This window comes from Salmo trutta, chromosome 12 (genome assembly GCF_901001165.1).
Source record: "Salmo trutta chromosome 12, fSalTru1.1, whole genome shotgun sequence".
Lineage (NCBI taxonomy): Eukaryota > Metazoa > Chordata > Actinopteri > Salmoniformes > Salmonidae > Salmo > Salmo trutta.
The window spans coordinates 72,848,437-72,864,329 of NC_042968.1; the positions used below are offsets into that span (position 1 = coordinate 72,848,437).

Consider the following 15,893-nt stretch of genomic DNA (forward strand, 5'->3'; position numbering starts at 1 on the left):
TTTATCCAAATGGATAAGTACGCTTAAAGGGATAGTTTACCTTAAAATCAAACCATTTTCATACCTCATAAGTGGTATAATACATCATAAGTGCGCCAATCCAAAATGAAGGGGATAGCTTGGCACCTGGTAACCTGTGACCTTGATTTTGGGGTGTGTCTACTTAAAGGTTGTTATTTGGCCCATGTTTTTATGGGATGTCTAACCACCAGGCTGCGGACACGCCCTCTTTTCTCTTCATTAAGCCCTGAGTGCTTTATTGCCAACCTTAATTATATGGATAGTTACGTGTCACTAGCTACTCTCATATAATCTACCCATAAAACCAAGGCCATTTGAGTAAGAGAGAGGAGGGTGGCTATAGTTGCACCGTCCGTTTGTCCCCTAACACTCCCTTTACTGCAATAGCTGATGTGTGATGAGCGATCTGGCACAAAATAACTGCCGTGAATCACCCAGGTGGGTGCTTTAAATCGCTGGTGGAGGGGTGAGTTGCACTGTGAAGTGCTTTGAGATATAACAAGCACTTTATACAGTAAATGTAATCCAATAATGATGACTAATGTGTGTGTTCCAGCCGCATCGAGCACCTGAAGTCTCAGAATGACCTCTTGACCATCACGTTGGAGGAGTGTAAGGGCAACGCAGAGAGGATGAGCATGCTGGTGGGCAAATACGAGTCCAACGCCACCGCCCTACGACTGGCACTGCAGTACAGGTACACACACACACACGGATGGACACACTCTCACGTGCGCACATACAAAGCAAGGCCTAACTTAGTGGAGCATGCAAAATACATATTACTCACATTCCCACACTCATGCTTGTGCTCAAGTGCCAGACAGAAAGAAAGAAACACGTCAACAAGGTCAAAATCTGAATCCAAATGTCTTCATCCACATCTATGGACAAGCTTAATTTGCTTAGCTAACAAAAACCTTTATCAAGCTGTAACCGTCAGAGCCATGCTAATGCTACCTCATTAGAAGCCTCTTCCGGTAATTATAATTAGGCTGCTTTCGCAGAGGTCAGGGCCTCTTTTGTACGTTGCCTTAGGTAGCAGCCATCCACATCTCATTAGCATTCTCATCCCCTTGGCCAATCAAGAGGTCTGTGTGTTTGTGTGCGAGCTCTTCTCTGATAAGTTGCCCTGAAGGTGCCCATTCAGCAAAGCTAACGCAAACGAGAAACGAAAGGAAAACGGATCTAATCTGAGTGGTATTTATGATTAGCATAATGCTAATCATCCAACTATGCTTATTCTGTGGTGATGTTATGAGATGCAGAAAAGTTCTGTTTTGAACCCTTTTCTTGCGTGGCAAGATTTAGGGAGACTTTCTGCCAATGGCCAACCTCAAATGGAAAAAGTAGCATTTTTAGCTGTTGATGTTGGGTGAATGTTATGTTGTGGTGGCATGATATGGTAATGTTACGTGTGTTTCTCATGGCATTCTGCCATAGCATGTCTCAGGAAGATGGTACTCACGTTGCCTCATCGGCAAAGCTTAGCTATGATCAGATGCGTAAACTGACAGACACCGAAATAGACTGACAGACACCGAAATAGACTGACAGACACCGAAATAGAAACATTATAGCAATAAAAGATAATTAATTGTCTTGCCCATTACACCGGAGTACACAACACACTGTTAATATCACACCAGTTACATTACACACAAACACACACTCTCAATGTATATATTTCCCCCTGTAACCCTGGTGCCAGCGCTTTCATTGAATTCAGCCCCACCGAGTATAATGTCAGCGAGGTCACCCCGTTGGGCCATTTGGGAAGAGATAGACTTTCATTGGAGCGAGGGTGGATGGGGGACTGCGGTGTGTGTGTGTCTGATATGTGGTGGAAGATTCTTCAAGACTCGCTCTCTCTATGTGTGTAAGATAAAACATCAGAGTGTATTCTGGTGGTGATGCTGACAATTCTTTGGTGTTTTTCAGGCAGAAACTTTTTTTTTCCATTCTTGAGAGAGTGACTAACTCATAGTGTTGGTGTGAGCTATTAAAGGGTATAAAGGTCTCCACAGGATTTGTTTTGGTACGGCTGAACTAGCAGTCGTGTGCGTGAGTGCGTAAATGGGAAACGTGTGTCTTTAAATCAGGTCTGGCCCTCTAGTGTCAACAGTCTCTCACACACACACACACACACACACACACACAAACATCTGACCTACCTCAAATCCACTCAAAATAAAGAATAAAGAGACTAGCTATGAGGACAAAATAAATTAAATATATGTTCAATGTCTAAATTGAGTGCAGGCTTCAGACTTCCTCTGGACAAATGAGGAGTTTTCTTTGTAGGCGTAATACTTGGTTAATTACCCAGGCTCTCTCTGTATTTGTTTGGAGTAGAGGTGTTTTTTTTCCCCTGATGTGTAATCATTGACTGATTAAATGATATTGCCTCGCTAAAAGATTTCCACAGGATTGTTTTTCTTCCATCTCTGAGCCCCAGGCAAACACACACACACACAACACATGCTATAATGACTGTAGTTAAATAGAAATCAGCGCCTCTCAGCCATGGTCCTTTTGAACGCTTGATGAAAGTGCAGCACAAATAAGTGGACGCAAGAGGCCTCTGCATTCCTCCACTAAGAGTGTGTGTGCGTGTGTGAGAGAGAGAGTTGATGTGTGTTATCATTCAGTTGTTGAGTAGTGCAAATAGGTTTAGCTCACATATTTGTCTATGGGTTCTTTGTTAATCAGTGATCAGGGGCCTATGAGATACTTTATAAGTGTGTGAATGTTAACCAAAATAATAATAAGATGTTTTATTGTCACATACACATAGGTGCAGTGAAATGTGTTGTTTTACAGGGTCAGCCATAGAAGTTCGGCGCCACTGGAGTAATTATGGTTAAGTGCCTTGCTCAAGGGCACATCGACAGACTTTTCACCTTGTCAGCCCGTATGTGTGTTCTTTCTCCCAGTGAACAGTGTATAGAGGCCTATGAGCTGCTGTTGACGCTGGCGGAGAGTGAACAGAGTCTGGTACTGGGCCAGTTCAGAGCTGCCGGAGTGGGCGACGTAGGTGAGTAACACACACACACTCACTCTTCATGCCTACACAGGCTCGTTTGTTCTTTGATCAGTGCTGATTTCTTTCTTCCTACATTCAGAGACCCACAGTTGAACTTCAACCAATCAAAGCAAAGAGGCCACCTCTCAAAAATACTCATTTAATCTATTACTCATTACATACTCTCTTTTATAAATTGCTCCACTCTCACTCATTTCATTATTTTACAAACCTCACCTCCATCACTCCTTCTGTTTTCTCTTCACTTCACTTCATCCTCCCATCACAAACTTTAATCAGACTAAATAAATATAAAGATCCAGTCCATTTAAAAAATTGGAGGCCCCTTACACTTCAGTGTTGTGATGCAAAAATTCTAGCAAAGTAAATAGCGCTTAGAATTAAAAAGGTATTGTCAGATATTATTCATTCTAATCAGACAGGTTTTTTGCATCTGGGAAACCAGGCCTGGTATTCATAGCGGACTTTGAAAAGGTTTTTGATGAAGTACAACAGGAATTTATCTATAAATGCCTCTCACTTTCGGTTATTTGAAAATGAAATATTATCCAAAAAATGTAAACAAGCCATAGAAAGTTGGTTGCTATTTCAGTTTAATCCACCAGAAAAGAAACAACGAATATTACGGTTAAACTGAAATATACAAATAATTGGTATGAAATAATATTTTTGAATATAAAAAAGGTATCTTTGTAAGTGATATCATAAATAGGACTGGTGGAATTATGTCACATGCAGCTAACATAAATATATGGAAATATATTGGAAATATCAAAATTACAACCAACTAATTGCAGCAAAAGTAAGGAACTTGTCTGTCAACCCAGCATTGAAGACAAAAATTGGCAAAAGAAAATTGTGATGAATAAAAAAAGTATACCAGTTTCATTTAAGGACCAAAAAATGTACAGCTGTGCCATATAGATTGGGAAATAGTTGGGAAGAGATTTTCAATGTACTGCTGTTCTGTGAAGGGAGTAGTACGCAGCGTTGTACGAGATCTTCAGTTTCTTGGCAATTTCTCGCATGGAATAGCCTTCATTTCTCAGAACAAGAATAGACTGACGAGTTTCAGAAGAAAGTTCTTTGTTTCTGGCCATTTTGAGCCTGTAATCAAACCCACAAATACTGATATTCCAGATACTCAACTAGTCTAAAGAAGGCCAGTTTTATTGCTTCTTTAATCAGAACAACAGTTTTCAGCTGTGCTAACATAATTGCAATGATCAATTAGCCTTTTAAAATGATAAACGTGGATTAGCTAACACAACGTGCCATTGGAAAACAGGAGCGATGATTGCTGATAATGGGCCTCTGTACGTCTATGTAGATATTCCATTAAAAAACTCAGCCGTTTCCAGCTACAATAGTCATTTACAACATTAACAATGTCTACACTGTATTTCTGATCAACTTGATGTTATTTTAAATTGACAAAAAAATAGCTTTTCTTTCAAAAACAAGGACATTTCAAAGTGACCCCAAAATTTTGAACAGTTGTGTGTATATAGACCCTTTGTGTGTGTGTATATATATATATATATATATATATATATATATATATACACACACACACACACACACACACACACACACACACACACACACACACACACACACACACACACACACACACACACACACACACACAAAGACAGACACAGACACACACAGCCGTAGGAAAGTATTCAGACCGCTTGACTTTTTCTACATTTTGTTACGTTATAGCCTTATTCTAAAATGTATGAAATAGTTTTTTCCCCTCATCAATCTACACACAATACCCCATAATGTCAAAGCAAAAATAGGTCTTTAGAAATGTTTGCTAATACAAAACAGAAATAAACCATTTGCATAAGTATTCAGACCCTTTACTCAGTACTTTGTTGAAGCACCTTTGGCAGCGATTACAGAGTCTTCTTGGGCATGACGCTAGAAGCTTAACACACTTGTATTTGGGGGAGTTTCTCCCATTCTTCTCTGCAGATCCTCTCAAGCTCTGTCAGGTTGGATGAGGAGCGTTGCTGCACAGCTATTTTTAGGTCTCTCCAGAGATGTTCGATCTGGTTCAAGTCCGGGCTCTGGCTGGTTCCCTCAAGGACATTCAGAGACTTTTCCCAAAGGCAGTCCTACGTTGTCTTGGCTGTGTGCTTAGGGTCGTTGTCCTGTAGGAAGGTGAACCTTCGCCCCAGTCTGAGATCCTGAGCACTTCATGCTGAAGGATCTTTCTGTACTTTGCTACATTCATCTTTCCCTCGATCCTGAATAGTCTTCCAGTCACTGCCGTTGAAAAACATCCCCACAGCATGATGCTGCCACCACCATGCTTCACCGTATGGATGGTGCCAGGTTTCCTCCAGATGTGATGCTTGGCATTCAGGCCAAAGAGTTCAATCTTGGTTTCATCAGACCAGAGAATCTTGTTTATCATGGTCTGAGAATCTTTAGGTGCCTTTTGGAAAACACCAAGCGGGCTGTCATGTGCCTTTTACTGAGGAGTGGCTTCCACCTGGCCTGATTGGTGGAGTGCTGCAGAGATGGTTGTCCTTCTAGAATGTTCTCGCATCTCCACAGAGGCACTCTAGAGCTCTGTCAGAGTGACCATCGGGTTCTTTGTCACCTCCCTGACCAAGTCCCTTCTCCCCCGATTGCTCAGTTAGGCCGGGCGGCCAGCTCTAGGAAGAGTCTTGGTGGTTCGAAACTTCTTCCATTCAATAATGGAGGCCACTGTGTTCTTGGGGACTTTCAATGTTGCAGACTTTGTTTTGGTACACTTCCCCAGATCTGTGCCTCGACACAATCCTGTCTCGGAGCTCTATAGACAATTCCTTCGACATACTGGCTTGGTTTTTGCTCTGACATGCACTGTCAACTGTGGGACCTTATATAGACAGGTGTGTGCCTTTTCAAATCAAGTCCAATCAATTGAATGCACCACAGGTGGACTCCAATCAAGTTGTGGAAACATCTCAAGGATGATCAATGGAAACACGATTCACCTGAGCTCAATTTCGAGTCTGATAGCAAATGGTCTGAATTCGTATGTAAATAAGGTATTTCTGTTTTTGTTTTTTTATAGTTTAGCAAACATTTCTTAACTTGTTTTCACTGTCATTATGGGGTATTGTGTGTAGATGTGTATTTATTTAATCCATTTTAGAATATGGAACTGTACAGTTTAAGTCGGAAGTTTACCTAAACCTTTGCCAAATACATTTAAACTCAGTTTTTCACAATTCCTGGCATTTAATCATAGTAAAAATTCCCTGTCTTGGGTCAGTTAGGATCACCACTTTATTTTAAGAATGTGAAACGTCAGAATAGTAGCAGAGAGAAAGATTTATTTCAGCTTTTATTTTTTTCATCACATCACAGTCAGGTTTGTAGGCCTCCTTGCTCGCACACGCTTTTTCAGTTCTGCCCACAAATTGTCTATAGGATTGAGGTCAGGGCTTTGTGATGGCCACTCCAATACTTTGACTTTGTTGTCCTTAAGCCATTTTGCCACATCTTTGGAAGTATGCTTGGGGTCATTGTCCATTTGGAAGACCCATTTGCGACCTAGCTTTAACTTTCTGACTGATGTCTTGAGATGTTGCTTCAATGTATCCACATAATTTTTCTTCCTCATGATGCCATCTATTTTGTGAAGTGCACCAGTCCCTCCTGCAGCAAATCACCCCCACAACATGACGCTGCCATCCCCGTGCTTCACGGTTGGGATGGTGTTCTTCGGCTGGCAAGCCTCCCCCTTTTTCCTCCAAACATAACGATGGTCATTATGGCCAAACAGTTCTATTTTTTTTTCATCAGACCAGAGGACATTTCTCCAAAAAGTACAATCTTTGTCCCCATGTGCAGTTGCAAACCGTAGTCTGGCTTTTTTATGGCGGTTTTGGAGTAGTGGCGTCTTCGTGTTATGTCGATATAGGACTCGTTTTACTTTGGATATAGATACTTTTGTACCTGTTTCCTCCAGCGTCTTCACAAGGTCCTTTGTTGTTGTTCTGGGATTAATTTGCACTTTTCGCACCAAAGTACATTCATCTCTAGGAGACACAACACGTCTCCTTCCTGAGTGGTATGACAGCTGTGTGGTCCCATAGTGTTTATACTTGCGTACTATTGTTTGTACAGATGAACGTGGTACCTTTAGGCATTTGGAAATTGCTCCCAAGGATGAACCAGACTTGTGGAGGTCTACAATTTTTTTCTGACATCTTGGCTGATTTATTTTTATTTCCCCATAATATCAAGCAAAGAGGCACTGAGTTTGAAGGTAGGCCTTGAAATACATCCACAGGTACACCTCCAATTGACTCAAATGATGTCAATGAGCCAATCAGAAGATTCTAAAGCCATGACATTTTCTGGAATTTTCCAAGCTGTTTAAAGGGACAGTCAACTGAGTGTATGTAAACTTCTGAACCACTTGAATTGTGATACATTGAAATAATCTGTCTGTAAACAATTGTTGGAAAAATCACTTGTGTCATGCACAAAGTAGATGTCCTAACCGACTTGCCAAAACTATAGTTTGTTAACAATTTGTGGAGTGGTTGAAAAACTAGTTTTAATGACTCCAACCTAAGTGTATGTAAACTTCCGACTTCAACTGTATATTATTCTATATATCTATATGGGGGATTGGAAATGATGTGGACAATTACATTGATGGAAGCCACAATCTATCTGCAATATTAAATATTCTTCCTCCTAACAAAAAAATCAAGTGTTAATCTCCAACTCCTTTGATTCCCTCCTTCCCCAACTCTTCTCAATCACTCCTTCAGCTGTCATGTCTTCAGTGAGGCATTTCATGCATCACAACTCCCTTGTAACACATACCTCCTTCCTACCCTTTTCTCCTTCAACACAAAACAGTATCTCAGATGAACCCCCCTTATTCATCTAATGCTGACTAACATTACATATAGTATTTGCAGCCTTGTATAGCCATATGTGTATAGTACAATTTCAGTTTGAATACTTCATTCAATCATGGTTAATGTGGTGTATTTTTTTAGATATAGTATATTCAAAACCAAATTTTGGCCTTGTGACAGCCCTGGCAATTACAATGACTCCAGCAAATAAAAGCTATTTGACATCTCTTCTCTTTCTACTGTGTGTGTGTGTGTGTGTGTGTGTGTGTGTGTGTGTGTGTGTGTGTGTGTGTGTGTGTGTGTGCTTGTGTGTGTAGGCGAGAAGTTGGGAGAGGAGAGCATCACTCAAATCCTGAAGAGGGCCCATGACTGCAGGAAGACAGCAGAGAATGCAGCCAAGGATCTTCTGGGCAGGCTGGACGGTAGCTGTGGAGCCGCATTCGCTGTGACTGGCTGCAGTGTTCAACCATGGGAGAGCCTGTCCTCCAATAGTCACACTAGGTATGTGTGTATATCAGTGGCAGTTGGTGCCGTTTAAGATGGAGGAATTTTTTTTTTTATGAGCATGGCCTTATTTCTATTACAGCATATTGGATGACTGTCATTCATATTCCATTCACCCAGCTCAATTTAACATTAATAGGTTTAGTATAGTACATAATACTCATAATACCCACATACGCCCCCTGCCATCCCTTGCGCCCCCCACAGTTTGGGAACCGCTGTAGTTTATGCTTTCAATCCATATTGAAACATAATTAAAGCCAACCCTCTGCTCAAGTGCCCATGACAGTTCAGCCAAGGAAGCCGCTCCATAAACAAAGCTTTCACCTACAGTCACTGCTCTGGGAGAGAAAATACATGACAGTCAAATGCGGCTCACATGTAAGTCAGGGGCACAGCAGAAAATGGACAATTAGTGTAGGAGATGAGAGTCTACAGTGCTCTGCAGTGGCTGCAGTACACTCTAGAGCAGTGGTCTCAAACCTTTTCTAGCAAAAATTAAACATGTTGTGAGCTACTCTTACTTTTTTTATAGCTTTTAAATAGGCACATTCTTCTCCTCTACCCTGCCACTCTTCCCTGGGTCCTTGGTGTAAAAGAGATGTGTTTTCTGTCAATATACCTGGTAAAATAATGGTTAATAAACAACTCTAAGGGGCCCCATACAATTATTTTTTAGATTTCCCGTAATTCTGTTTTATATATATATTTTTTAATTACTCTCAATATTACAGTATTCTGAGTCAAGGTCAATGCTTAAATCACGTCGAAAACCAATTTTGAGGTCTGAGGGAAAAAAACGAATACATTTGAATTAGAGTGTAATCACCTTTATTTGCGCGTTCAGAAAGCGAGGAATGTGTGGGGGCGTTTCTGCTGTTAGGCCCACTGCTGCAGCACATGTCATGGCAGAGTTTAGCAATGAAATGGCCACCCAATTGATACAAATAGTTATTATATATGTCTGTCAGGTAAGCCTAATTTGCAGTTAACATTAATTGAGAAGGTTTTGGGGATCTTACTGTCTACCCAGACGACGTATCTTTACTAGCGTTGTTAACTGGCGACATACGGCGTGATAGAAAAATGTGCACACCAAACAGACACAGGCAATATTGCTGGAAATTAATTAAGCCAATAGCGGCTTAACTGGGATGGGATAATGTCAATGTAGATTTGATTGGATAGTAGCCGGGAGCAAATAGTCTGGGTAGCCATTTGATTAGCTGTTCAGGAGTCTTATGGCTTGGTGGTAGAAGCTGTTTAGAAGCCTCTTGGACCTAGACTTGGCACTCCTGTACCATTTGCCGTGCGCTAGCAGAGAGAACAGTCTATGACTAGGGTGGCTGGAGTCTTTAACAATTTTTTAGGGCCTTCCTCTGACACTGCCTAGTGTAGAGGTCCTGGATGGCAGGAAGCTTGACCCCGGTGATGTACTGGGCTGTACGCACTACCCTCTGTAGTAGAGGTCAACCGATTATGATTTTTCCATGTCGATACCGATTATTGGAGGACCAAAAAAGCCGATGCCGATTAATCGGCCGATTTTTGGGTGTGTGTATGTATGTATATATATATATATATATATATATATTTTTTTTTTTTGTAATAATGACAATTACAACAATAATGAATGAACACCTTTATTTTAACTTAATATAATACATCAATAAAATCTATTTAGTCTCAAATAAATAATGAAACATGTTCAATTTGGTTCAAATAATGCAAAAACAAAGTTTTGGAGAAGAAAGTAAAAGTGCAATATTTGCCATGTAAAAAAGCTAACGTTTAGGTTCCTTGCTCAGAACATGAGAACATATGAAAGCTGGTGGTTCATTTTAACATGAGTCTTCAATATTCCCAGTTAAGAAGTTCTATGTTGTAGTTATTATAGGAATTATAGGACTATTTCTCTCTATACCATTTGTATTTCATATACCTTTGACTATTGGATGTTCTTATAGGCACTATAGTATTGCCAGCCTAATCTCGGGAGTTGATAGGCTTGAAGTCATAAACAGCGCAATGCTTGAAGCACAGCGAAGAGCTGCTGGCAAATGCAGGAAAGTGCTGTTTAAATGAATGCTTACGAGCCTGCTGCTGCCTACCACCGCTCAGTCAGACTGCTCTATCAAATATCAAATCATAGACTTAATTATAATATAATCACACGCAAAAATACGAGCCTTAGGTCATTCATTTGGTCAAATCCGGAAACTATAATTTAAAAAACAAAACATTTATTCTTTCAGTGAAATACGGAACCGTTCCGTATTTTATCTAACGGGTGGCATCCCTAAGTCTAAATATTACTGAAATGGTCTTCACACAGTTCGCAACGAGCAAGGCAGCCCAAACTGCTGCATATACCCGGACTCTGCTTGCACAGAACGCAAGAGAAGTGACACAATTTCCCTAGTTAAAAGAAATTCATGTTAGCAGGCAATATTAACTAAATATGCAGGTTTAAAAACTACATACTTGTGTATTGATTTTAAGAAAGGCATTGATGTTTATGATTAGGTACACATTGGTGCAATGACAGTGCTTTTTTCGTGAATGCACTTGTTAAATCATCAGCCGTTTGGCGAAGTAGGCTGTTATTTGATGATAAATTAACAGGCACCGCATCGATTATATGCAACGCAGGACAAGCTAGATAATCTAGTAATATCATCAACCATGTGTAGTTAACCTCTCTAGTACATGTGGGACGAACTCGTCCCACCTACGTAACAGCCACTGAAATCCAGTGGCGCGATTTTTGAATCGTTAGAAATGCTATAACTTCAATTTCTCAAACATATGACTATTTCACAGCTATTTAAAGACAAGAATCTCGTTAATCTAACCCCACTGTCCGATTTCAAAAAGGCTTTACAACAAAAGCAAAACATTAGATTATGTCAGCAGAGTACCCAGCCAGAAATAATCACACAGCCATTTTTCAAGCTAGCATATCATGTCACATAAACCCAAACCACAGCTAAATGCAGCACTAACCTTTTATAATCTTCATCAGATGACACACCTAGGACATTGTGTTATACAATACATGCATGTCTGTTCAATCAAGTTCATATTTATATCAAAAACCAGCTTTTTACATTAGCATGTGACGTTCAGAAAAAGCATAACCACCGCAAACTTCCGGTGAATTTACTAACAGTTTGCTAAATTACTCACGATAAACGTTCACAAAAAGCATAACAATTATTTTAAGAATTATAGATACATTACCCCTCTATGCACTCGATATGTCCGATTTTAAAATAGCTTTTCGGATGAAGCACATTTTGCAATAATCTAAGTACATAGCCCGGCATTACAGGGCTAGCTATTTAGATACCCACCCAGGTCAGCATCCACCAAAATCACATTTCCTATAAGAAAGATGTTCTTACCTTGCTTGTTCTTCATCAGAATACACTGCCAGGACTTCTACTTCAATAACAAATGTTGGTTTGGTCCCAAATAATCCATCGTTATGTTCCAACAGCGACGTTTTGTTCGTGAGTTCTAGAATGCTTTTTCGCGGTGTCGCGCATGGCGCATTGGCGTGTCAAAAATGTCTAAATATTCCATTACCGTACTTCGAAGCATGTCAACCGCTGTTTAAAACCAATTTTTATGCCATTTATGTCATAGAGAAGTGTTAATATTCCGACCGGGAGTATGCATTGAGCCTAAACAGCCGAATAAAATTTCTCCTCAGAAGCGACTCATGCACGCGCATCATTGAAAGGTCCTCCGAGCATCCACTTACAAAAGGCGATAATATATTTCAACCTGAGGTTCCCTCGTAAACCTTCAGTTATTTCGCGGGCTCTGAGAGCCTATTGGAGCCCTGGGAATTGTCACGTTACAGCTAAGATCCTTACTTTTCAATAAAAAGAGGTAAGACGCACGACTCCTTGTCAGACAGGGTACTTCCTGCTTGAAGCCTTGTCAGGTTTTTGCCTGCCATAGGAGTTCTGTTATACTCACAGACACCATTCAAACAGTTTTAGAAAATTCAGAGTGTTTTCTATCCAAACCTGAACAATAATATGCATATTCTAGCTTCTGAGTTGGTGTAGGAGGCCGTTAAAAATGGGAACATATTTTTTCCAAAATTCTCAATACTGCCCCCTATACCAAACAGGTTAACTAGTGATTATGTTATGATTGATTGTTTTTTATAAGATAAGTTTAATGCTAGTTAGCAACTTACCTTGGCTTCTTGCTGCACTCGCATAACAGGTGGTCAGCCTGCCACGCAGTCTGCTCGTGGAGCGCAATGTAATCGGCCATAATCGGTGTCCAAAAATGCCGATTACCGATTCTTATGAAAACTTGAAATCGGCCATTCCGATTAATCGGTCAACCTCTACTCTGCAGTACCTTGTGTTCTGAGACCTAGCAGTTACCATACAAGGCAGTGATGCAACCCGTCAGGATGCTCTCGATGGTGCAGCTGTAAAAATGTTGATGATCTGAGGACCCATGCCAAATCTTTTCAGTCTCCTAAGGGGGAATAGGCTTTGTCGTGCCCTCTTCACGACTGTCTTGGTGTGCTTGGACAATGTTAGTTTGTTGGTGATGTGGACGCCAAGGAACTTGAAGCTCTCAACCTGCTCCACTACAGCCCCATCGATAAGAATAGGAGTGTGCTCTTCTTTTTCCTGTAGTCCACAATCATCTCCTTTGTCTTGATCACGTTGAGGGAGAGGTTATTGTCCTTGCACCACACGGTCAGGTCTCTGACCTCCCTATAGGCTGTCTCATTGTTGTCTGTGATCAGGTCTACCACTGTTTTGTCATCAGCAAACTTAATGATGGCGTTGGAGTCGTGCCTGGCCGTGCAGTCATGAGTGAACAGCGAGTACAGGAGGGGACTGAGCACCCACCCCTGAGGGGCCCCCGTGTTGAGGATCAGCGTGGCGGATGTGTTGTTACCTACCCTTACCACCTGGTCAGCTGGTCAGCGCATGCTCTGAGTACTTGTCCTGGTAATCCGTCTGGCCGTGCGGCCTTGTGAATGTTAACCTGTTTAAAGGTCTTACTCACATAGGCTACGGAGAGCGAGATCACAAAGTCATCCAGAACAGCTTGGGTTCTCATGCATGGTTCAGCTTTACTTGTCAAGATGCGGGCATAGAAGGCATTTAGCTTGTCTGGTAGTGTCACGTCACTGGGCAGTTTGCGGCTGGGTTTCCCTTTGTAATTCCCTTTGTAAGTTTGCAAGCCCTGCCACATCCGACGAGCTTCAGAGCCAGCGTAGTAGTCCTGTATTGATGCTTTGCCTGTATAATGGCTCGTCGGAGTTCATAGTTGGATTTCTTATAAGCTTCCGGATTAGTGTCCCACACCTTGAAAGTGGCAGCTGTAGCCTTTAGCTCAGTGTGGATGTTGCCTGGATATTATTTACTTACGGTCAATGTGGCGATGACGTCGTCAATGCACTTATTAATGAAGAGACTGATGTGGTAACTCTTCAATGTTATCAGATGAATCCTGGAACATATTCCAGTTTGTGCTAGCGAAACAGTCCTGTAGCTTAGCATCTGCTTCATCGGGCCACTTCGGTATTGAGCTGGTACTTCCTGTTTTGAGTTATGGTCAGATTTGCCAAAGGGAGGGTAGGGAGAGCCTTGTATGCGTTTCTGTCTTTGGAGTAAAGGGGATGTAGAATTTTGTCGCTTCCAGTTGCACAGGTGACATGCTGATATAAAATTGAGGTAAAACAGATTTCAGTTCTCCTACATTAAAATCATTGGCCACGAGAAGTGCCGCCTCTGGGTGTGCGTTTTCTTGTTTGCTTATGGCCGTATACAGCTTGTTGAGTGCGCTCTTAGTGCAATTATCGGTTTGTAGTGGTAAATAGTCAGCTACGAAAAATATAGATTAAAACTTGGTAAATAGTATGTTCTGCAGCCAATGTTCCCTCCCCAGCATTGAGCATATGTCAGGTCTGCTGAGCGCTAACTTGAACATTGTGAAAATTCTGTGCAACTTTTAGCCACACTAAGGCTGTACCCGCTTTAAATGACAGTTTCAGACAGTAGTCAAGTAGGCTACTGTGGCTATTTGATCATAATGTAGGCCTACAAGAGTGGTCTACCATAAAAACAATGGAGAAAATGCATCCCAAAACAATTTAACATGGAAATAACTGTTCTATCATTCAGCCTACAGTAGCAGCCAATGGTGTCATGTTCAATGTAGGCCTACATTACATTACTTTTTGGAGAGAAAAAACACGCAGTGCTTGACATTAACTTTTTATCCACTTGTCCTTCAGACAAGGTGACTGAAAATGATGTTGTCGTGTTTGATGCAAGAAACCACTTTACAAAATATTATTCCCATACCATTATTACAGAGAATCAGACAAATGATGCTACCCTCTGATTATTGGCTACTTAGCTTATTCAAGCCTGTCTCAAAATACAACACTACCCTTTTAAGAAAAAAAAAAGCTCTTTACCAGACTCGCTTTTCAAAGATGTCTAGAAATGTTTATGTTTTGTACTCTTGTAGGAAGCAATCACTCCCCCATTGCGGACTACAAATGATCTATGACTGGGCTAATAACTCACTAACTAGCAAAGGATGAACAAATGTGCACACGTGGCTACATGCAGCTCTCGCTTTGATCTTAAAACAAGCGTATCTTGGTTATGCTGCACGGTGTGTGTGTAGAGTACGGCTGAGTTGTGCATGTCAATGCAATATATTCCTACTCCGATGCGTTCTACCAACAACAGATTTTTTTAATGGAATATCCACATAGGCCCATTATCAGCCACCATCACTCCGGTGTTCCAATGGGATGTTGTGTTAGCTAATCCAAGTTTATCATTTTAAAAGGCTAATTGATCATTACAAAACCCTTTTGCAATCATGTTAGCACAGTTGAAAACTGTTGTTCTGATTAAAGAAGCAATAAAACTGTCCTTCTTTAGACTAGTTGAGTATCTGGAGCATCAGCATTTGTGGGTTTGATTACAGGCTCAAAATGGCCAGAAACAAAGAACTTTCTTCTGAAACTTGTCAGTCTATTCTTGTTCTGAGAAATGAAGGCTATTCCATGCGAGAAATTGCAAAGAAACTGAAGATCTCGTACAACGCTGCGTACTACTCCCTTCACAGAACAGCGCAAACTGTCTCTAACCAGAATAGAAGGAGGAGTGGGAGGCCCTGGAGCACAACTGAGCAAAAGGACAAGTACATTCAAGTGTCTAGCTTGAAAAACAGACACCTCACAAGTCCTCAACGGGCAGCTTCATTAAATAGTACCCTCAAAACACCAGTCTCAACGTCAACAGTGAAGAGGCGACTCCAGGATGCTGGCCTTCTAGGCAGAGATGCAAAGAAAAAGCCATATCTCAGACTGGCCAATAAAAAGAAAGCTGCCGACCGGTCTTGACGATGCATGGAAAAGCCAACGA

At 41.1% G+C, this 15,893-nt stretch overlaps 1 protein-coding gene across 5 annotated transcripts in view; it reads left to right on the forward strand.

Annotated features, from left to right (window-relative positions):
- Positions 1-15,893, forward strand: part of LOC115204121 (colorectal mutant cancer protein) — a 121,687-nt gene that overhangs the window by 81,927 nt on the left and 23,867 nt on the right. For all 5 annotated transcript variants that reach the window (XM_029769446.1, XM_029769447.1, XM_029769448.1 and 2 more), the window contains 3 exons: positions 578-718; positions 2,958-3,058; positions 8,271-8,454. In XM_029769446.1, the coding sequence (XP_029625306.1) occupies positions 578-718; positions 2,958-3,058; positions 8,271-8,454 (426 nt within the window). The remainder of the gene's footprint in view (positions 1-577; positions 719-2,957; positions 3,059-8,270; positions 8,455-15,893) is intronic.